This window comes from Lepidochelys kempii, chromosome 7, assembly GCF_965140285.1.
Source record: "Lepidochelys kempii isolate rLepKem1 chromosome 7, rLepKem1.hap1, whole genome shotgun sequence".
Taxonomy (NCBI): Eukaryota; Metazoa; Chordata; order Testudines; family Cheloniidae; genus Lepidochelys; species Lepidochelys kempii.
Genome location: NC_136386.1, coordinates 50,511,654 through 50,533,998, shown reverse-complemented (window position 1 = coordinate 50,533,998; position 22,345 = coordinate 50,511,654). Strand labels below are relative to the sequence as shown.

The following is a 22,345-nucleotide window of genomic DNA, read 5'->3' as shown; positions in this document are numbered from 1 at the left end:
AGGGGAAAGTCTGGGACTGGGATTTTGTGGTGTTGCTCCGCAGTGTATCTGGGAGGAATTTACATGCTGGAGGCTGGCTGTGAGCAGGCCAGGAGTCGTTGCTCTCACAGCGAAGCAGTGTAAACGACACTCCGGTTGGAGAACTGAGGGGACACAGCTGTTCAACAGTCCAGCTTGTAGCCCCCCAGCTCCAGAAACAGCAGCTCTTCCTGGTGAACCACAAGGCCACCTTATGGTTCACCTGAAGTGGCTGGCCTTGTCTCAATGCTTAACGAGCAGCCAGTCAGAGGCCTGTAGCACCTGGGTCACCTCTGAGCTGTGTCAGCCCCTGCACAGTCTGCAGCGAGTCCCTTCTGTTGATCTGCAAAGCAGAGACCCTGTGCCGACATGTCTCCATGGCGCCAGGTCCCGTGGGCTGTGTGGCCGTCTCTGGACACTGTCTAGCCAGGTGCTGGCACTCTTAGGCTATGTCTACACTTGCCAGTTTTAGGGCAAAAAGTCAGGTTTTTGCGCAAAAAACACACTAGTATCTTCACTGAAATCTACATTTTGCGTTGAAACTCAGCAGTTTCAGCACAAAAATAAAACCACCCCAATGAGTCTTTTTGTGTTGATGCTTTTGCGCTGATGTGCCAGTGAAGACTCTTGATTGCTTTACTGGTCTAATTGCCCTCCAGAGCTGTCCCACAATGCAGCGCGGGAGTGCCTGCTCTTTGAAACTCAACAGTCCTGCCTGCAGGTATGCGCCCCTTCCCTTTAGCTCCGTTTTGACAGCTGGTGCTGTCACTTCTCTGGGACACAAAACAAATAATTATTGTGGAATGCTCCTGCTGCCTCCCACGATACAAACAGAGGCAGGCAGACAGAATGTGCTGTGCAGAGTCAGGGAGGGAGGCGGGGGCTGAGGTTGGGGTTTCCCCCTCCCCCTGCCTTAGGACTGGTTGCTTCCAGCGACTGTCACACACACACATCCACCCCTGCCACAATAATGATTTGCTTTGTGTCCAGGAGCAGTGCATAGTGGGATAGCTTCCACAGTGCACTCCTCTCATCTGCAATGCAAGTGTTGCATAAGTAAACACGCTCTGAAGCCTGTGGAAAACAATGTGAACACAAAACAGTGCTTTTCTTTTAGCACTTTTCTATCATTGACAAAACGGTCAGTGAAAAAACTCTGCAAGTGTAGACATAGACTTACCTTCTGTCAGTTTGCCGGCTTGTTCTGCGGCTCCTCCTGGCAGGATTTTGGAGAACACGCTCTCTCCATCCACCCCGGACTGTCCAGCTGCTGCCCCAGTTGGTGGGGGAGCCCCTGATGGCTTCTGACCCACTTTAATACCTGCCAGGGAATATATAGAACCATAGTAAGGAGGAGAACCCAGCCACAGCCCCTCCCTGACACGGGCAGTGCCTATGTGACTTACTAGAGGTGGGGCCAGAGCCCAGGTGCTTTCAGCTGCCAGGAGTCTGTGGCATGACTGGTACAGATTAGGGCAGGCTGGTTTTGGGCACCTTCTGCACATCTGCTTCCCTGACCGGGGGATGCCAACCCACCCTGGGTCACTGCTGACCCCTCTCCTGCCCTGAGAGACTGTGACCACCCACTGGTAGGCTGGGGATCTGGCCCCATTCCATAGCCTGACAAGAGCGGGATGCATTTGTTTCCAGGCTCCGAGTGATCTCAGCCTCTGAATGCTGTGATGTGCTAGGGAGGGATAAAAGTGGATCTTCTCTTTGAAGAGACCAGGCAGCCATGGCTCTGGCAAATACAGCTGGTGCCTGGCTGCTCCTTCAGTACCATGGGCACTGCCAGCCAACATGGGCGCAGGTGGCCTGGCAGGGCCCAATGTGTTGGTCTGGCTCACTGACCTGCTGCAGTCGTTCCCAGTGGTTGTGCTTGGGGCGCTCTCCCATGCGGTGGTGGCACTTTTGTGGTGGGTTTGGGCGTATCCACCTGATCCGCTTTTGGCTGTAACATGAAAGGCATATTTCAGAATTCCCCTGGTCTCTGTGCGCATGGGCGGGCAGGCAGGTAGGGCATGGGGCTGGTAGAACAGCAGTCCCAGGGGCACATCAGTAAGTGCCAGCAGACAATCCAGCCCTCGCAACAGGTCAAAGACTATATCAACCCAGGATCACGCATGTTGCCTCCTGGGAAACCCACCCTGACACCCCCTGCTCCCAGTCACACACATGCACATCTCCTCCCACACACAAAGGCCTACCTTGCAAGCCAGCCTGGCTCCCCAAGGCAATGGCCCAGCCTCTGTCATCCCTTGCAATCCACAGCCAACTCCATCCAGTCAGCTGTTCCCTCTGCTGCACTTCCTCAGGGGGCAGGTGCTAGGCCTGGCTCAGGAGGTAGCTGGGCAGGGGGGAGGCCTCTGCACCAATATGGGAGCATGGATTTTCTGCCCAGCTCCCCAATCCCATCCCCTCCTCCCTCCCCCCACCCCAAATCCTTGCTTCTTTCACAGGGCCCCTCCCATCTGTTCTCTCTCCTGATCCCCACATTCCCCACTCCCTCCCCCCTGGCTTCTCCCAGCTCCCTGATCTTCCCAGCCTCATCTCTCCCCTATGCCCTCCATGCTCAGCCTGCCTGGGTGCCCAGCAGGTGAGCCCAGGAGGCAGGCTGGCTGCACTGGAGAATGGAAATAGCCAGCAGACCTGAACAGTGCAATTGGCTTATTGTGCTGTAAGGTTGTTGGCTTGTCCTGGCCAAGTGGGGCCGGGGGAGGGGGAAGGAGTAGCTCCAGGTGTTTTTGACTGAACAACTGGAGCCTGAAGTCAGGCAATGAAGGGTGAAACGGTGGGATTTTATTTCTGCTCTTAGTGCCAATCTCGGCACAGCCTCAGCTCTGTTGCTCCCGAGATCTCCATTATTTAACGCCTTTCCTGCTGTGGAACATCCTAAGTAGGTCTCCTGTGCGACAGAACACATCAGCTGCTTAGCAGCTGGGGGCCCTCCTCACTGGATGATGTACTCCGCTGTGCTGCTGTGGACTGGGGGAGCTCATGACAGTACATAGCCTGTGCCCTGGGACGCAGCAGGGGCTCCCAGCCTCTGCCTCCTTCCTGGGCAACCAGATTCTCCTAGGGTGCCATCCCCAGTGCTGCAGGACAAGCCATCAGCTGGGCACCTGCTGTGTAAGTGATGAACCAATGGCACACTTACTAGCCCTACTTGGTGACTGCCTGGCTGTGCAGGGAGGGTTGACTGGGGCTTCCCGACATGCTGGGACTGGATGGGCTGTTGTTGTGGTGGCCGCGAAGAGGGTGGTCCTTGAGCCCCCGGTTGTTGCTGCATCCTAGCTTGCTGCTGCTGCTGCTCCTTCTGTGGCTGAGGAGGTTGCTGCGAAGGGCCTGCTTGCTGTTGTGGAGACTGCCTGGCTGATGGCTGCTGCTGCCTGGATGGCAGCTGCTGCTGCCCGGATTGCTGCTGCCTTGTTTGCAACTGCTGCTGTGAATGGTGCAGCAAGGGCTCTGTTTTCGGCTGTTGGGGCAGTGGCCCATGCTGAGCCTGCCGTTGGGACTTCTGGGACTCTGAGGTATGGTGGTAGCTGGACAGCTGTTGGGACTGCTGCGAGTACTCCACTGAGCTGGAGGGGAAAGCTGGCTGGGCTCTCGTGTCTGACTGCTGGGCCTTCTTCTGGGCAGATAGCTGCATGTGTGTGCGGACTTCATGACGGCCCTGGTCTCGGGCATGCTGCTTGGATGTCCTCCTGGGCTGTTCATCACTTGGGTGGCGGGAAGAGGCTGAGTGCCTTCCATACTCTCCATGGTGCCGGTGGTCTTTGGAAGAAGAGTGACGTGCCTGAGAATAGTCATCGTGCTGCCACAGGTCTTCGTCTGGAGGCTCATCGTAATCATGAAAGGTGTGTTTGATGGGAGGTCTCTTCTGGGAGGAGGAGTGGCCAGTGTAGTACCTTACCCGCTCTGAGCGAGCTTCCCTGGGCTTATCAAACCAGTCTGTCTCCTCCTGACCCAAATGATAGGCTTCAGAAACCAAACACAGAGTACAGTCAGTCTCTCGGTCCCGTGGTGGGAGCGTACCCCACACTGAAGCCATGCAATGAGATAAAAGAATGCAAGCAGCTTATAACATGCATCTGGGACACGTCATAGACCCCTCCCCAACAAATACAACACATCATTACATGCAGCAGGCATTGAACACTGACATACTACCACCAGACACCTGGAACATGCAGTGGAAGAAGGGAGAAAGGCACATGGTACGCAAACGCAGGCTGTGAGACTGTCTTTGCAAATGACCCATAGGAGCATGCTCTGGGGTATGTCACCACAGGTAACTGTTACCTTCACTGTCTGAAACAACACAATGTGAATCATCCATGATGTAACCTTCTTCATGCTTGTAAGAGTGGTTCCTTGGCACATCTTTTATATGTTCTTGCACATCAGGCAACGAGTGGCTGGAGCAGAACTGGGAACAGCTGTCCCCAGAGGACTGAGGGAGAGGTCCACCTGAGGAGCGGGACATGCCCACAGACTTTCCTAAAGGGCTGATGGGACTTTCCTCTTCAGTGGTCTGTGTACGAATCGGAGGCCGCCCTCGACTCTGACTCATATTAAGGGAAGATGGTTTGGAGCTTCCTTTCTGAGGCTTCTCCATGCACTCTCTCTCATAGGATTTGCTTCTGCTGTTGGCATCGCGGCTTGATGATTTCTCTGTCCCATAACCCGACGATCTAGATCTGCTTCCAGTGCTATACGCTCGATCGTCCTCTTCTGTCATATCCCTGCTGGATACGCCATAGTATTTCTGCTGCTCATACACATTCTTCTTGAGGCCGTAGGTGATCTCGTCCTGAAGCTTCTTTGCCCTGGATGCCACATTGCTGCTGCTGATAGACGTAGTCACTGTGTAGGAGGCCAGGTCCGACTCCACATCTTTGGCTTCTTCTATGGGGGAGAATTTGGAGATCTTTTGCTCCATGCCTTGTTTCCTGTGTTTACTGCGCTTGGATGAGATGACAGCAGGGGCCAGGTTTTTGGAGGAATGTTTCTGCATTCCCAGTCCAGAGCCATGCTTGTCTGAGCGTGCGGAGTGCCGATAATCGTCCCCATAATAGGAGCAGGGGCTGCTGGAACTGCCTGACATCCTGCCATTGCTCTCCATACCCCTGTGGTAGCTGTTCTTCCCCCTATGGTCGGCACCATGCTGATCATACATATCCTCCTCTGACTCCTCCTCTGCTTTGGAGTAGCAGCAAGTTCTGCTGGAGCCTTCCATCTCCACCAGCTCACTCTTCTCTTTGATCTGGTGGCCAGTGCTGCTCTGCACCTGCATCTCCCCCTTGTGGCTGTCTGCTGCAGTGCTCTCTTTGGTCAGCTCGCTGATGTCCTCGATCATCACATAGTTGCGGGGAATGTTCTGCTCCAGGTTTGTGTACAGAGAATCTGAAGAGTAACTGGCTGAGGGGCTTTGCATGGCATTGCTCTGGTCAGCTGGCCTGGCCTCTGGGGCCGTGTGCTGGGCATAGCTGCTGGTCACTGTCGTGGGGCTGTATGTAACTTCTGGGGCTGCTGAGGAGATCACCACGGTGGGATTTCCAATCACTTCATAATTGGTGGGGATCTTTTGCTCCAAGTCTGCTAGTGATGTCTGCCATGGCTTCTGGTGCATGGTGTGCACATCTGCCTGAGTTTGGAAGAGGGCACTCTGTGCTGGCTGTGAGGGTGGCTGGTTGGGATATGTGGTCTGAGCTTGGTAGTGATGAGGCGGCCGGAAGCCTTGATGGCTCTGAAAGCCCAGCTGGGGCTGGTAACCGGTACTGGGAGGGAAGCTGTGTGTCTGATATGTACTTTGGGAGGGGAAGGCGGGGAGCTGGCCAGCCTGGAAGCCATTCTGAGATGTGCCACTGCTGACCACAGGGTAGTGGGGGGGCTGGAGCCGTGTTTGCTGGAAGGCGGCAGGGCCAGGTGGGGCTGCTGGGTATGGGTAAGGGGCATAGGAGGAGGCTGATGTGTACTGTGTGCTGGAGAAGTCAGTGTAATGGTTAGTGGGGGCAGTGCTGGGCCTGCTGAGCAGACTGCTGCCCTCATAGCTGGAAAGGCGTAAATTGTTCAGCTCGCTATCAGACATGTAGTCCCGGTTCTCGCCCAGGCACCTCGGGTAAGGATAATCCCGCCCTCCCCTCTCCTTCAGAAGAGACTCCTTCCTCTGAGTAATGCCCAGCTCCAAGTACTTCAGCTTGGCATCAATCTCCTTCTCTTCCTCATCCAGCTCTGCTTGCTTCTTCCGCAGCTTCGTGGACTCATGCTCCACCAGCTTCAGGTCACGGTCGATGTCTCTGAGAAGGCTGGCTTTGGTTACCTGAGTGGCCTGTTCTCCTACCCCCTTCTGCATGAAGCTGGGCAAGTACAGCTGGGAGTGGGCTTGGCTGGCCAGAGGCAGGTGAGCTTCCTCCGGAGGGGGGCTGGGCAGTGTCCGCTTCACCTTCCGCATCAGAGTGTTTGACTGCAAAGCGGAGATCTAGAAAACAATTGAAACTGGCATTAACCTAGACACTGGGAGTGCTGCAACTCCCTTGGGAAAATGGAGAGGTAAGAACTCTGCCCTGCCGCAGTGTCTTTCAGCAGAGTTTATCTAAGTGCTTAAACATTCATTTCTTAAGTCTTGGCATATCCCCATGTTATCACTGCAGTCAGTGGAGAAATGGGGAAACTGAGGTACAGGGACAGGCCACCAGCTGCCCAATATCACAGAGTGAAAGTAAGCACTGGAAATAGAGTCCAAGAGGCCTGACTCCTCATCCCCTGCTTCCTTCAGTGGGAAATGAACAGCTGTCCAGTGCTCGTGGCTGTGTGGTGGAGTGGGTAAGGCACTTAACTACAATCCTGAAGGTTGGGGGAGCTGAGTTTTTCTTGATTGCACACTGAAACGCCACATCCAAGTCACCCAGTGGCAGTCAGAGGTGGTCAAACGTGATGCTGGCCACATCAATGCCTTGTGCACAGTTAGCTGTGAAACTGGCACACCTTAACCAGGTGAGCCTGCAGAGCCATAGGCTTGGAGGAACTCTGCTGTTGGTCATTGCTGCCTTTTGATTAGCATGTACGTCGGTTGTACTGTGACGTATGTATCTGCTGCACTATCACTCTGCACATGGAAATGACCACACCAGCAATGAGAAAAAATAAGAGACAACCTTACCCTTTTCCCCAAACTGATCCAGAACAGAAACAATCCAAACTGGTTCTGAGGTTTCAAACAATTAAGTCAAAAATGCCTCGTAAGGGGACAGTTGTAACTTGTGGGATGGCGGAGAAACATCTTTTCCTGTGGGACTATCATAGCTCTGCTACAGACTGCTGCCCACAGGCCTTGGGGGGAGTTGTTGGGGTGGCAAACCTTTTCTAGGGTCCAATAAGAAGGCCCCTGGGAAGGCTTTGGCAGTTAAACTACAATACAGAGATGTATGTTAAACCCTTCCTAGGACTGAAAGGAGGCTGTGCAAATGCCTGGGATGGGAGCAGGGACACCCTCCAAACACACAGCTGTGCAAATGCCTGGGATGGGAGCAGGGACACCATCCAAAAGGCACTTTTCTGTGGCTCTGAAACATCTTGTGAGCTGACCTGAGAATTTTAGGTGATCTATTTTCACTGCAAAATAACCTGACTGGTTGGATGAAAAATTACACAAGGGCTGGTCCTATGGAAGGAGATCTCCCTTGAGGTTCTGACCCTCAAATCTTATCTCAGCCTTTAAGGGTGATGGAATCCAACAAGCCACAGTTTACATTAGCTGAACAACTAAGGCAAAGGCCAAGTCTTCGAGGCAGAAGCCTAGTGAGAATACCAACCACCCCTAATGTCTTCTGTGGAGATTTATGGAGGGTGGCTGAGGAGTAGGTCACAGGCAGAAGGGACGGCATGGGATTTGGGGGATCCAGAAGGGCAGCACTGAAAACTGGGATGGGGAAAGCATTCGCCTACTCCAGTTCTGTGTGGGCTTCCCCACAGAAGGACACTCAGGACAGTTAATCTGAATGAACTAACAGGATTAAACCACTGTGTGGATGCTCTTATTCAGCATTTAAGTGGACTTTAATCCAATTTTGCTTAATGCACTTTGGAAGTGGGTGGGTTTCCATAGGAGGAGCAGGCAGGACTCCTTGCTAGCACATCATCATTTTGACCTGTGCCATGAGCAGAAAGAAGAAATGTTGCCTGGAGAATGTGTGAATCTGAACCCTGACAAGGTGACAACAATCCACACAGCTCCATGCATGATGGGGGCAAAGCCTGTTCAAAGGACTCTGTCTTTTGCGTTCCCGGCCAACCCTCCTGAGCGCTGAGATGAGATTGGATGGCCGCTAGCTGAAATCCACCTGTGTGTTGCTGGCTCTGGCCCCATTCAGCCCCATGATGAGTGTGCTGATGTCACCCCACATGATGACATACTGTCACATCACGATATTGTGTCTACTGAGGATGGGCCTGCTTGTGCTCTTACTGACATTAATGACAAATGGCATCCACTAAGACTCTATTGCATGGTGACATGGCATCAGCATGGAGTGTTACAAGTGCCCCTACTCAGCATCAGGACATGGTGATCTTCGGTGACCCAGCCACTTGGGGATGGAGCTGGTACAAGGCAGAGAGCGCTTTAACCAAAGCAACTGTGTTATCAAGATGCTTGGTGGGCTGCTAGAAACACGAGGCAAGTGGTCCCAGCACATGCCAGAGCTATAACTACCTTGCTGCTTAGTGACCTCCCAGCTGCCTTGAACAGAGCCCCCGCTACCTTTCCCACTTCTGGAATTTGCTTCCTCAGTTGGGCCTGGTCACCTCAGGGGCAGGGTACAAGCTCATTGCTTTTTGCCAGCTTTTCTAGGGTTCCGCTAGTCCTGTCTGCTGTGCGCTGTGATACAGAAACACACACTGTGTTTAGTACACGGGCCCTGGGGCACTGTGAAAGGAACAGTTTTATAAATCAGAGTGTAAAAATGATCAGCTACAAATGACCAAATGGGCTGGAATTAAGGAAAAGGGTGTTTTCTATTGCAGTGTGAGAGGCAGTGACCCCAGGATGAAGATCACCTAATGTGCCAATATTAAAATACTTTCAGCTCTTCCCTAGAGAGCTCCAACCTTTGTGTAGTTTGCAGCAGGAGTGCTTTTGGGCTTTTGCTGGCCTCTGAACAGCCATTCAAATCTGGCCAAGAGCCTGGTTGGGGCAAGAGCCATGCTGCATGGGCAGCCTGGGTCCCTCCACCTGCCCTGGGTGGGACATGGGCTGGGGGCTGCTTTTGGCCTCCCCTCTGCACCACGGGCAGGTGGAGAGTCCACACAGCTCCTACAACTGGCTGGGCTCCCCACTGCCTGGCCAGGTGTGGGGTCTTGGGGGGAAAAGGGGAGGGTCTGCCCCGGTAAGAAGTGGATGGGCCCTGCGTCCCTACCCCCCAGTTCCAGCACCACTGTGCTGCTCAGCAGAGTTTGCTCCTCACTTGCTGCCAAAACCCATCCCCAATCCAGCAAAATCACACATGCATGCCCGTGTACCTATTCAGTGGCCAGACCACTGAACCTCTGGGTGGGACACAGGTAACATGAATGATCATCAACTTCCAACCCCTCAACACAATTCCCTTTGGCCTAGGGGACAGTACTCAGAGCTGGGAGCTCTAGGCTCACTTCTCCTGACTAGGATTAATCAGGGTGTGCCCTTCACCATTCTTATTGACAAGGATTCACATCCTGCTGTGGGGTTCCACAAGCGGGGACCAGAGCCCAAGTCTCTAAGATGGCAGGTCCAGGTCTCAGTCACCCTGTCTCTAGGAATGAAGTTGCCACATCTTTGTGCTTGATCTATATAAAACATGTGTCTGTAAAACATGGCACCTCCTGCAAATGTACCACACTGTGTCAGTGTGCTATGTGGCCTCAACTAGTGGCTAGTCCACAGCCTTCTCCTGCTGCCAGCTCAGGTCTGTTTGCTCTGTGGTAGAGGTCTGTGCTGCAAGTTTAGGGTGCCAACCCTGCCGCTAATGCATGGTGGGAGCAGTGTGACTGTTGCAAATACCGGGAATTGGTTTTGCCTTTTTACAAACCATAGGACGTTACACGGAAGTGCGTTAAAAGAACATCATTTAGGTTGCCAAACCAAACATACAAAAGTTAGGAAATGCCCAAATTAGGGGAGCCCATGTAATCTTAACTCCTGTAATCTTAATCTTAACTCAGCCCCTGTGGGAATTAATCAGTTTTTCTTTGCTCAGCAGTTTTACAGCTTGGCAAGTGAGAACCAGGTAATGAGCCCCAGCAGGCAAGACACTGTGAAAAGGCAACAGACCATTCAGAACCCACACATGCAGTTGGGTCAGCACAGGGATGTCATAACCATTCAGCTAAGGGTAGCCTAGAATTCCTCCTTACCTGTAAGGGGTTAAGAAGCTCAAATAACCTGGTTGGCACCTGACCAAAAGGACCAATGGGGAAAGAAGATACTTTCAAATCTGTGTGGGCGGTGCGTGTGGGGGGGAAGCGAAGGCTTTGTTGGTGTGTTCTCTGGGGAAAGCAGAGAAGCATCAGGTCAAAAAACTCCTTCTCTTATAAACCATCCTGTACAAGTGTCATAAATATAAAGGGAAGGGTAAACACCTTTAAATCCTTCCTGGCCAGAGGAAAAACCCTTTCACCTGTAAAGGGTTAAGAAGCTAGGATAACCTCGCTGGCACCTGACCAAAATGACCAATGAGGAGACAAGATACTTTCAAAGCGGGAGGGCGGGGAGAAACAAAGGTTCTCTCTGTCTGTGTGATGCTTTCGCCGGGAACAGAAAAGGAATGGAGTCTTAGAATTTAGTAAGTAATCTAGCTAGATATGCATTAAATTCTGTTTTGTTTAAATGGCTGATAAAATAAGCTGTGCTGAATGGAATCATAGAATATCAGGGTTGGAAGGGACCTCTGGAGGTCAACTAGTCCAACCCCTTGCTCAAAGCAGGACCAATCCCCAATTAAATCATCCCAGCCAGGGCTTTGTCAAGCCTGACCTTAAAAATATCTAAGGAAGGAGATTCCACCACCTCCCTAGGTTACGCATTCCAGTGTTTCACCACCCTCATAGTGGAAAAGTTTTTCCTAATATCCAACCTAAACCTCCCCCACTGCAACTTGAGACCATTACTCCTCGTTCTGTCATCAGCTACCACTGAGAACAGTCTAGATCCATCCTCTTTGGAACCCCCTTCAGGTAGTTGAAAGCAGCTATCAAATCCCCCCTCATTCTTCTCTTCTGCAGACTAAACAATCCCAGTTTCCTCAGCCTCTCCTCATAAGTCATGTGTTCCAGTCCCTAATCATTTCTGTTGCCCTCCGCTGGACTCTTTCCAATTTTTCCACATCCTTCCGCATCCAACCCCCTGCATCAGACCCCTCCCCCCATACTCAGACCCTTCCCAAGCCTCATCCCATACACCCAGAACCCCCTTTACCCAGCCCTCCACACCCAAACCCCACTCTGCTGAACCTCATCCCCTGCATCCTCAGCCCCCCTGGCATGCTGGAACCTCCACATTTATTTATTGACAAATAAAACTTGTAGAATTTTGCAGAATTTTAAAATATTGTGTGCAGAATTTTTAATTTTTTGGCACAGAATTCCCTCCGGAGTATCTTATGTACCTGCACAGGCGCCTGGAAAGAATAATTCCACTTTCTGACACAGTAATGAAATCAACCAAATGTCCTCCAATTCCCAGATGCCCAGCATGGGATGAAACGATTGCTGATTATGCATGTGTGTGTTTGTGTCAAGGCTGTCACTTGAAGTCAACCTTTTCAAATATTCTTTGCTGGAGCACTAATGAACGAGAGATTCTTGGTGCACCGTCTGGGGACAGTCTTCTGTGGAGAGGTTATGCCACAGCATGACGGGCTGTACAGATAATTCATGCCATGAGGTAGAACAGTAACATTACTGTGGGCATGTGGAAAGCATGACAAGCAGTTGACTCTGTGTCTGTCACAGCACATTTCCTCTGCATGATATTCTCCACCAGGGTGATCTCCCAAAGCACAAAGGAACAGCTCCAGAGGACTGCAAGGAGGATTAGGTGTGTGAGATCACCACTGCATCAGGAACAAGCTGCTCTCCGCACTGAGAGAATTTGTAAAAGACTCTCCTGAAGTCAGCCCATCCAATTGCCATGAAGCAACTACCCCAAAATTAGTTCTTGTGAAAGTTCAGCCCCAAACAGTGGAAGTCTCAGGTGATCTCATGAGATCTGCCACCTCAGATAGCTGCATTCATGATATTTCAGCCATATCTGAACTAGCACTGGAAAACAGGTGCACTCTGGAGCCAGATACAACCTGGGACTCAAACTATAGTAGTGTGATCAGATGTGACAGTTCAAATCCAGCTCCTCCTGGAACTGAAAGGCCTCGAGAGTCAGGATTCTGGTTTAGAAACCTTTGAAAATGGCCAGCCAGTTTGGTTACATGAGACTTTACTTGGCCTCCATTAACTGGAAGCTGATGGACTTTCCTTACCAACTCTATACTCCTTTAATATATCATGTTTTCCAAAATCAGGAGCCCAAAGTTAGGCTCCCAACTCCACATTCAGGCCCCCAAGGAAGTGACCTGGTTTTCAGACGTGCTGAGCTCCCAGCAGCTCCCACAGAAGCCAGTGCATTTGGCTCACAGTATGCGTTGCGTAAGTGCCTGCAACACCAACTGTTTGAGATGTGTCTCCAGTGTGCACTGGCTCCCGACCAAGAGATGAATTCCAACTGTCAAGCCAAAAGTTTTTGATGGGGGGAGAAGGAGTTGCCGTTAGTGTCAGGGCTCCAACTGAATATGACAGCAAGGGACCTTCCTCCTTCCTCGCTTGGAATTCCTCTGGGGACAAAAAGAAAACTGGATGTTCAATGGGCTGATTAATTAGTATTGTCTCCACAGCAGCACAGGCCACATCACAATGCGCACTGACAGCCAGGGACCCTGTCCCAAGGAGACTGCCATCAAATGGGTGCTCAGCCAGCGCACAAGCGTGGAATGCCGTGGGTGGGGAGGTTCTGGCTCTGCACAGGAAGGCAGAAAGGAATCTGGAGCTGGGGTGGGAGGCACTTGGCTCATGGGAGGCAGTACCTGTCCCCTGCCCAAGACGATGCATAGAGGGAAGGAATAGAAGAGGAAGGGGCTTGGGCCCAGGGAGAGAAGATGTGGGATTGTACAGACTTGAAGGTGAGCATAAGGAAGATGAACCAGATGTGGAAGAAGAGGGAAGCTGGGAAGGGATTCTGGAAGGAGCAGTGGGCTGGACTCCTGCTGAGATGTTGGAATGGTCACTGAGGAATCATAGAATCATAGAATATCAGGGTTGGAAGGGACCCCAGAAGGTCATCTAGTCCAACTCCCTGCTCAAAGCAGGACCAATTCCCAATTAAATCATCCCAGCCAGGGCTTTGTCAAGCCTGACCTTAAAAACCTCTAAGGAAGGAGATTCTACCACCTCCCTAGGTAACTCATTCCAGTGTTTCACCACCCCCTTAGTGAAAAAGTTTTTCCTAATATCCAATCTAAACCTCCCCCACTGCAACTTGAGACCATTACTCCTCGTTCTGTCATCTGCTACCATTGAGAACAGTCTAGAGCCATCCTCTTTGGAACCCCCTTTCAGGTAGTTGAAAGCAGCTATCAAATCCCCCCTCATTCTTCTCTTCTGCAGGCTAAACAATCCCAGCTCCCTCAGCCTCTCCTCATAACTCATGTGTTCCAGTCCCCTAATCATTTTTGTTGCCCTTCGCTGGACTCTCTCCAATTTATCCACATCCTTCTTGAAGTGTGGGGCCCAAAACTGGACACAGTACTCCAGATGAGGCCTCACCAATGTCGAATAGAGGGGAACGATCACGTCCCTCGATCTGCTCGCTATGCCCCTACTTATACATCCCAAAATGCCATTGGCCTTCTTGGCAACAAGGGCACACTGCTGACTCATATCCAGCTTCTCGTCCACTGTCACCCCTAGGTCCTTTTCTGCAGAACTGCTGCCTAGCCATTCGGTCCCTAGTCTGTAGCTGTGCATTGGGTTCTTCCGTCCTAAGTGCAGGACCCTGCACTTATCCTTATTGAACCTCATCAGATTCCTTTTGGCCCAATCTTCCAATTGGTCTAGGTCCTTCTGTATCCTATCCCTCCCCTCCAGCGTATCTACCACTCCTCCCAGTTTAGTATCATCCGCAAATTTGCTGAGAGTGCAATCCACACCATCCTCCAGATCATTTATGAAGATATTGAATAAAACCGGCCCCAGGACCGACCCTTGGGGCACTCCACTTGATACCGGCTGCCAACTAGACATGGAGCCATTGATCACTACCCGTTGAGCCCGACAATCTAGCCAGCTTTCTACCCACCTTATAGTGCATTCATCCAGCCCATACTTCCTTAACTTGGAAAAGGTCTTGCTCTCAGCATTTCCAAGGCAACCATCATTGTGTTACCCAGGCTCTTTAGTCTGATAAGGAGAGGTCCTGGAAGACTGGTGAAAGGCTAACATAGTGCCCATCTTTAAAAGGGGGAAAAAGGAGGAGCAGGGGAACTATAGACCCGTCAGCCTGACTTCAATTCCTAGGAAGCAACTAGAGCAATGGATAAAACATTTCATTTGTGAATACCTGGAGGATGAAGGGGTGATCACTAGCAGTCAGCAGGATTTACCAAGAAGAAATCATGCTGAACCAACTTGATTTCCTTCTTTGACAGGATTTGGTAGATGGAGGAATGCAGTGGACATAATATACTTAGACTTCAGCAAGGCTTTTGACACAGTCCCACATGACACTCTGTTAAGTAAGCTGGAGAAATGCAGGGTTGATGGAACTACCATTAAGTGGATACAAAATTGGTTACAGAACTGCAAACAAAGAGTAACTATTAAAGGAATGATGTCAGATTGGAGGGAGGTCTCAAGTGGGGTTCTAGAGATATCTGTTCTGGGCCCAGTGTTATTTAACATCTTTATTAATAATCTGGATGTAGGAATAGAGAGCAGACTGATCAAGTTTGCAGATGACACAAAGCTAAAAGGGGTTGCCAACACTTTGGAGGATAGAGATAAAATTCAGAGCAATCTTAATAAATTGGAGAACTGGGCTATAGCCAACAAAATTAAATTCAACAAAGACAAATGTAAGGTGCTACACATAGGGAAGAAAAACCAAATGCAGAATGGGGGAAAACTGGGAATTGTGGTGAATCACAACCTCAACATGAGTCAGCAATGCAACGCTGTTGCAAAAAAAGCAAAAGCAGTTTTAGGTTGCATTAACAGAGGCAGAGCATGCAAATCACAGGAGGCGATAGTACTTGGTGCTGGTTAGGCCTCAGCTGGAGTACTGTGTCCAATTTTGGTCACCAATATATAGGCAGAGAAACTGGAAAGGATCTAGAGGCAAGTGACAAAGATGATCAAAGGGATGGAACACATGTCATATGAGCAAAGGCTGAAGGAACTGGATATGTTTAGTTTGGAAAAGAGGAGATTAAGGGGAGGACATGATAGCTGTCTTCAAATACTTGAAAGGCTGCTATAATAGACGGAGAGAGAGAAAAGTTGTTCTCTATTGCTGCAGAGGAGGGCAGGACAAGAGTCAATGGGTTCAAACTACAGCATAGGACAGGGTCTCAAACTTCATTGCACTGTGACCCCCTTCGGACAATAAAAATTACCACATGACCCCAGGAGGGGGGTCGGGGAGAGGCAAAGCTGAAGCCCAAGGGCTCCAGCCTCAGGCAGGGGGCCTGTAACCTGAATCCCGATGCCCAGGGCTGAAGCCCTCGGGCTTTGGTCCCGGGCCACAGCAAGTCTAATGCCAGCCCTGGTGACCGCATTAAAATGGGGTTGTGACACACTTCGGGATCCTGACCCACAGTTTGAGAACCAGTGGCATAGGAGATTTAGATTAAATCTCAGGAAAACCTTCCTAACTATAAAAACAGTGGGACAATGGAACAGACTGCCTGTCATAAATATAAAGGGAAGGGTAATCACCTTTAAAATCCCTCCTGGCCAGAGGAAAAATCCTTTCACCTGTAAAGGGTTAAGAAGCTAAAGGTAACTTCGCTGGCACCTGACCAACATGACCAATGAGGAGACAAGATACTTTCAAAAACTGGGAGGAGGGAGAAAAACAAAGGGTCTGTGTCTGTCTGTGTGATGCTTTTGCTGGGGACAGAACAGGAATGGAGTCTTAGAACTTAGTAAGTAATCTAGCTAGGTATGTGTTAGATTATGATTTCTTTAAATGGCTGAGAAAATAGCTGTGCTGAATAGAATGACTATTCCTGTCTGTGTGTCTTTTTTGTAACTTAAGGTTTTGCCTAGAGGGATTGTCTATGTTTTGAATCTAATTACCCTGTAAGGTATCTACCATCCTGATTTTACAGAAGTGATTATTTTTTACTTCTATTAAAAGTCGTCTTATAAGAAAACGGAATGCTTTTTCATTGTTCTAAGATCCAAGAGTTTGGGTCTGTGGTCACCTATGGAAATTGGTGAGGATTTTTACCAAACCTTCCCCAGGAAGTGGGATGCAAGGGTTGGGAGATTTTGGGGGGAAAGACGTGTCCAAACTACGTTTTCTCAGGAACCCAGATAAAGTTTGGTGGTGGCAGTGGAAGTCCAAGGGCAAAGGGTAAAATAGTTTGTACCTTGGGGAAGTTTTAACCTAAGCTGGTAAAAGTAAGCTTAGGAGGTTTTCATGCAGGTCCCCACATCTGTACCCTAGAGTTCAGAGTGGGGAAGGAACCTTGACACTGCCTAAGGAGGTTTTGGAAGCTCCTTCACTGGAGGTTTTCAAAAGGAGGCTGAACAGCCATCTGTCTTGGATGATGATAGGGGTCCTATAAAGGTAGCCAGCCAGTCAGGCAGCAGCACAGACAATTGTAGTGGCACAGGAGCCAGGAACCAGAGCTGTAAACGGGAGTTTGAGTTGGAGTCTGTAAGGGGAGTGTGGGGGGAAGACTAAGAGAGCCAGGCAAAGGAGCAGACAGGCTAGTGAAGGGAGTGTATGGTGGTCTGGCAGTATTTTGGTGCTTTTTGGGGGTTTGTTTTGCTGTGGGTGGTGGTGTTTTGGTTTGGTTTGTGTTTTCCGGACTAACAGGACTTAGGTGAGAAGGCTATGACAGACACAGAGGTAGCAGTGATAGTGACCCAGTAGTGGAAGACACAATGCAGATGACTGGATGTAGAAGCTGCGGCATGTACATGATCCTGGAGGGGGTACCTGAAAAGAGATTTGTCAGCATGAAGTGCTGCCTGATAGAGCTGATGGAAGAAAAGATTCGAGGATTGGAGATGCAGGTGGAAACTCTGGTTGAGTTTAGAAGGGGGTTTGAGCAGATGATGGAGCAAAGACATGAGGAGGCTGAAGGGAAAAGCTCAGACTTGCAGATGGAAGCAGGACCAAAGAACTCTGAGGGGAGACTGCTGGGTGAGAAAAGTGGACAGTGGAAGCATGTGACTAAGAGAACCAGGCAGAGGAAAAGATGGGCTAGTGAAGGAGAAACAGAGCTCAGGAACAGGTTTGCGGAATTGGAAAACGAAGAAGGGGCACAGCAGGTGGTCACTGAAGGTGAGAGGGCAAGGAAAAAGAGAAGAGCAGCTAGTCCTATAGAAGAGGGCAAGAGTCAATGGAGATAACAATACCATATATGAGCTCCAGGAGGATGCAGGATGGGTTGCAGAGGATTGCAAGGGAGAATAGGAATTGAGAGGACATGCAGCCAGAGGGAACAGGGGATAGACTGAAGAATGCCACCATCACCAGGAAAAGGCAGGTCTACGTGATTGGGGACTCCTTTCTGAGAAGAATAGACAGGCCTGTAACAAGAGCCGATCCAGAGAACAGAAGGGTGTGCTGTCTGCCGGGTGCTAAGATACGGGATGTGGACCTGAGGCTGAAGAGGATCCTAACGGGAGCGGGAAAGAATCCACTGATTGTCCTTCATGTGGGAACAAATGATACAGCTAGATTCTTGCTGGAGGATATGAGGGGAGACTATGCCAGGCTGGGGAAGACACTGAATGAAATCGAGGCTCAGGTGATCTTCAGTGGGATTCTGCCTGTTCCTAGAGAAGGGCAACAAAGGTGTGAAAAGATTATGATGCTCAACAGATGGCTCAAGCAGTGGTGCTATAAGGAGGGCTTTGGGATGTATGGCCACTGGGAAGCATTCATGGACAGAGGACTGTTCTCCTGGGATGGACTTCACAGGAGTAGGGAGGGAAATAGACTTCTAGGATGGAGAATGGCACAACTGATCAAGAGAGCTTTCAACTAGGAATCTGGGGGAGATGGTTGGGAGATGTCCAGGTAATCTCCACACCGGATTTTAACATTGAGAGGAAAGAAAATGAAGTAAGAAAGGATACAGCCGTGGGTAGGAGAATGGACATAAGGAGGAAGGGGAGTTTACATGCCAGTCAAATAGGTGATACTGGCTGTAGAATGACTGTGCCTAATCGGGTACAGAATGTGAGCGAGGCCAAACAGCAAAAATTAAGATGTTTGTAAACTAATGCGAGGAGCCGTGGTAACAAAATGAAGGAACTAGAGCTACTGGTGCAGGAAGTGAAACCAGATATCATAGGGATACAGAAACATGGTGGAATAGTCGTCATGACCGGACTACAAGTATTGAAGGGAATGTGCTGTTTAGGAAAGACAGAAATAAAGGCAAAGGTGGTGGAGCAGCATTGTATATCAATGATGAGGTAGAATGTAAAGAAATAAGAAGTGATGGAATGGATAAGACAGAGTCTGTCTGGGCAAAAATCACATTGGGGAAGAAAACTATTAGAGACTCCCCTGGGATAGTGCTTGGGGTGTGCTATAGATTGCCGGGATCCGATCTGGATATGGATAGAGACCTCTTTAATGTTTTTAAAGAAGTAAATACTAATGGGAATTGTGTGATCATGGGAGACTTTAACTTCCCAGATATAGACTGGAGGACAAGTGCTAGTAATAATAATACGGCTCAGATTTTCCTGGATGCGATAGCTGATGGATTCCTTCACCAAGTAGTTGCTGAACCGACTAGAGGGGATGCCATTTTAGATTTGGTTTTGGTGAGTAGTGAGGACCTCATAGAAGAAATGGTTGTAGGGGACAATCTTTGTTCAAGAGATCATGAGCTAATTCAGTTCAAACTAAATGGAAGGATAAACAAAAATAGATCTGTGACTAGGGTTTTTGATTTCAAAAGAACTAACTTAAAAAAATTAAGGAAATTAGTTACGGAAGTGGATTGGACTGAAGAACTTGTGGATCTAAAAGTGGAGGAGGCCTGGAATTACTTTAAGTCAAAGTTGCAGAAACTATCAGAAGCCTGCATCCCAAGAAAGGGGAAAAAATTCATAGGCAGGAGTTGTAGACCAAGCTTGATGAGGAAGCATCTCAGAGAGGTGATAAAGAAAAAGCAGAAAGCCTACAAGGAGTGGAAGATGGGAGGGATCAGCAAGGAAAGCTACCTTATTGAGGTCAGAACATATAGGGATAAAGTGAGAAAGGCCAATAGCCATATAGAGTTGGACCTTGCAAAGGGAATTAAAACCAATAGTAAAAGGTTCTGTAGCCATATAAATAAGAAAACAAAGAAAGAAGAAGTGGGACCACTAAACACTGAGGATGGAGTGGAGGTTAAGGATAATTTAGGCATGGCCCAATATCTAAACAAATACTTTGCCTCAGTCTTTAATGTGGAGCTTAGGGATAATGGTAGGACGACAAATGGGAAAGAGGATATGGAGGTAGATATTACTACATCCGAGGTAGAAGCCAGACTTGAATAGCTTAATGGGACTAAATCAGGGGCTTCAGATAATCTTCTTCCAAGAATATTAAAGGAATTGGCACATGAAATTGCAAGCCTATTAGCAAGAATTTTTAATGAATCTGTAAACTCAGGGGTTGTACCATATGACTGGAGAATTACTAACATAGTTCCTATTTTTAAGAAAGTGAAAAAAGGTGATCCAGGTAACTATAGGCCTGTTAGTTTGACATCTGTAGTATGCAAGGTCTTGGAAAAATTTTTGAAAGAGAAAGTAGTTAAGGACATTGAGGTCAATGGTAATTGGGACAAAATACAACATGGTTTTACAAAAGGTAGATCATGTCAAACCAACCTGATCTCCTTCTTTGAGAAGGGAACAGATTTTTTAGACAAAGGAAACACAGTGGATCTAATTTACCTCAATTTCAGTAAGGCATTTGATATGGTTCCACATGGGGAATTATTAGGTAAATTGGAAAAGATGGGGATCAGTATGAAAATTGAAAGGTGGATAAGGAACTGGTTAAAGGGAAGACTACAAGAGGTCACACTGAAAGGTGAACTGTCAGGCTGGAAGGAAGTTACTAGTGGAGTTCCTCAGGGATCGGTTTTGGGACCAATCTTATTACTGACCTTGGCACAAAAAGTGGGAATGTGTTAATAATGTTTGTGGATAACACAAAGCTGGGAGATATTGCCAATACAGAGAAGGACTGTGATATCATACAGAAGATCTGGATGACCTTGTAAACTGGAGTAATAGTAATAGGATGAAATTTAATAGTGAAAAGTGCAAGGTCATGCATTTAGGGATTAACAACAAGAATTTTTGTTATAAACTGGGGACGCATCACTTGGAAGTAACAGAGGAGGAGAAGGACCTCCGAGTATTGGGTGATCACAGGATGACTATGAGCCGCCAATGTGATATGGCCGTGAAAAAAGCTAATGCGGTCCTGGGATGAATCAGGCAAGGTATTTCCAGCAGAGATAAGGAGGTGTTAGTACCATTATACAAGGCACTGGTGAGACCTCATCTGGAATATTGTGTGCAGTTCTGGTCTCCCATGTTTAAGAAAGATGAATTCAAACTGGAATGGACTAGTAGAAGGGCTACTAAGATGATCTGAGGAATGGAAAGCCTGTCTTATGAAAGGAGGCTCAAAGAATCATAGAATATGAATAATAGAATATCAGGGTTGGAAAGGACCTCAGGAGGTCATCTAGTCCAACCCCCTGCTCAAAGCAGGACCAATCCCCAACTAAATCATCCCAGCCAGGGCTTTGTCAAGTCTGACCTTAAAAACCTCAAAGAGCTTGGCTTGTTTAGCCTAACCAAAAGAAGGCTGAGAGGAGATAGGATTGCTCTCTATAAATATATCAGAGGGATAAATACTACGGAGGAAGAAGAATTATTTAAGCTCAGTACCAATGTGGACACAAGAACAAATGGATATAAACAGGCCATCAGGAAGCTTAGACTTGAAATTAGACGAAGGTGTCTAACCATCGGAGGAGTGAAGTTTCTGGAACAGCCTTCCAAGGGAAGCAGTGGGGGCAAAAGATATCTGGCTTCAAGACTAAGCTTGATAAGTTCATGGAAGGGATGATATGATGGGATAGCCCAATTTTGGCAATTAATTGATCGTCAACTATTAGCGGTAGATATGCCCAATGGCCTATGATGGGATGTTAGATGGGGTGGGATCTGAGTTACTACAGAGCATTCTTTCCTGGGTGTCTGGCTGGTGAGTCTTGCCCACATGCTCAGGGTTTAGCTGATCGCCATATTTGGGGTTGGGAAGGAATTTTCCTCCAGGGCAGATTGGCAGAGGCCCTGGGTTTTTTTTGCCTTCCTCTGCAGCGTGGGGCACAGGTCACTTGCTGGAGGATTCTCTGCACCTTGAAGTCTTTAAACCATGATTTGAGGACTTGAATAGCTCAGACATAGGTTAGAAGTTTGTTACAGGAGTGGGTGGGTGAGATTCTGTGGCCCGCGTTGTGCAGTAGGTCAGACTAGACTATCATAATGGTCCCTTCTGACCTTAAAGTCTATGATTCTATGATTTAGATGCAACAAATCCTGCATCTTGGCAGAGGGTTAGACTAGATGACCTCTATGATCCCATCTAACCCTGTGATTCCCTGGGCTCTGCAATCAGCCCCAGGTGGAGCATGCTGTGTTCATCAAAGCTGGAAGTAACAAAGGCAGAGCAGTGTGGCCAGGTCCTCTCTGCGTGGAGTGGCCACAGCCTTCTTCACTTCCAAAAGTGGAAGGCATTTCTTGCCATCCTGCCTATCTGCACGTCTAGAGCCATACTTAGCCCAGCAGGAGACCAATGACTGCAGGGCAGATGCCTTCACCCCCGGGTGCCAGCTCCGGCCAACATCCCCTCTGTTCATTGTGACTCCGCTGTTTCCATCCAAATGCTTGTTCCCACCAGTGCAGGGATCTCTGGACGGTGGTTGCAGTATATCCAGCTCCAGAGAATAAGCGATGCAGCTGACTGGCTTAGCAT

The 22,345-nt window shown here is 49.1% G+C and overlaps 1 protein-coding gene across 2 annotated transcripts in view; it reads right to left on the bottom strand.

Annotated features, from left to right (window-relative positions):
• Positions 1–22,345, bottom strand: part of BSN (bassoon presynaptic cytomatrix protein) — a 464,919-nt gene that overhangs the window by 47,091 nt on the left and 395,483 nt on the right. For both annotated transcript variants that reach the window (XM_073352634.2, XM_073352633.2), the window contains exons 6-9: positions 4,321–6,499; positions 3,176–3,996; positions 1,870–1,969; positions 1,199–1,339 (exon numbers count right to left, since the gene is read on the bottom strand). In XM_073352634.2, the coding sequence (XP_073208735.1) occupies positions 1,199–1,339; positions 1,870–1,969; positions 3,176–3,996; positions 4,321–6,499 (3,241 nt within the window). The remainder of the gene's footprint in view (positions 1–1,198; positions 1,340–1,869; positions 1,970–3,175; positions 3,997–4,320; positions 6,500–22,345) is intronic.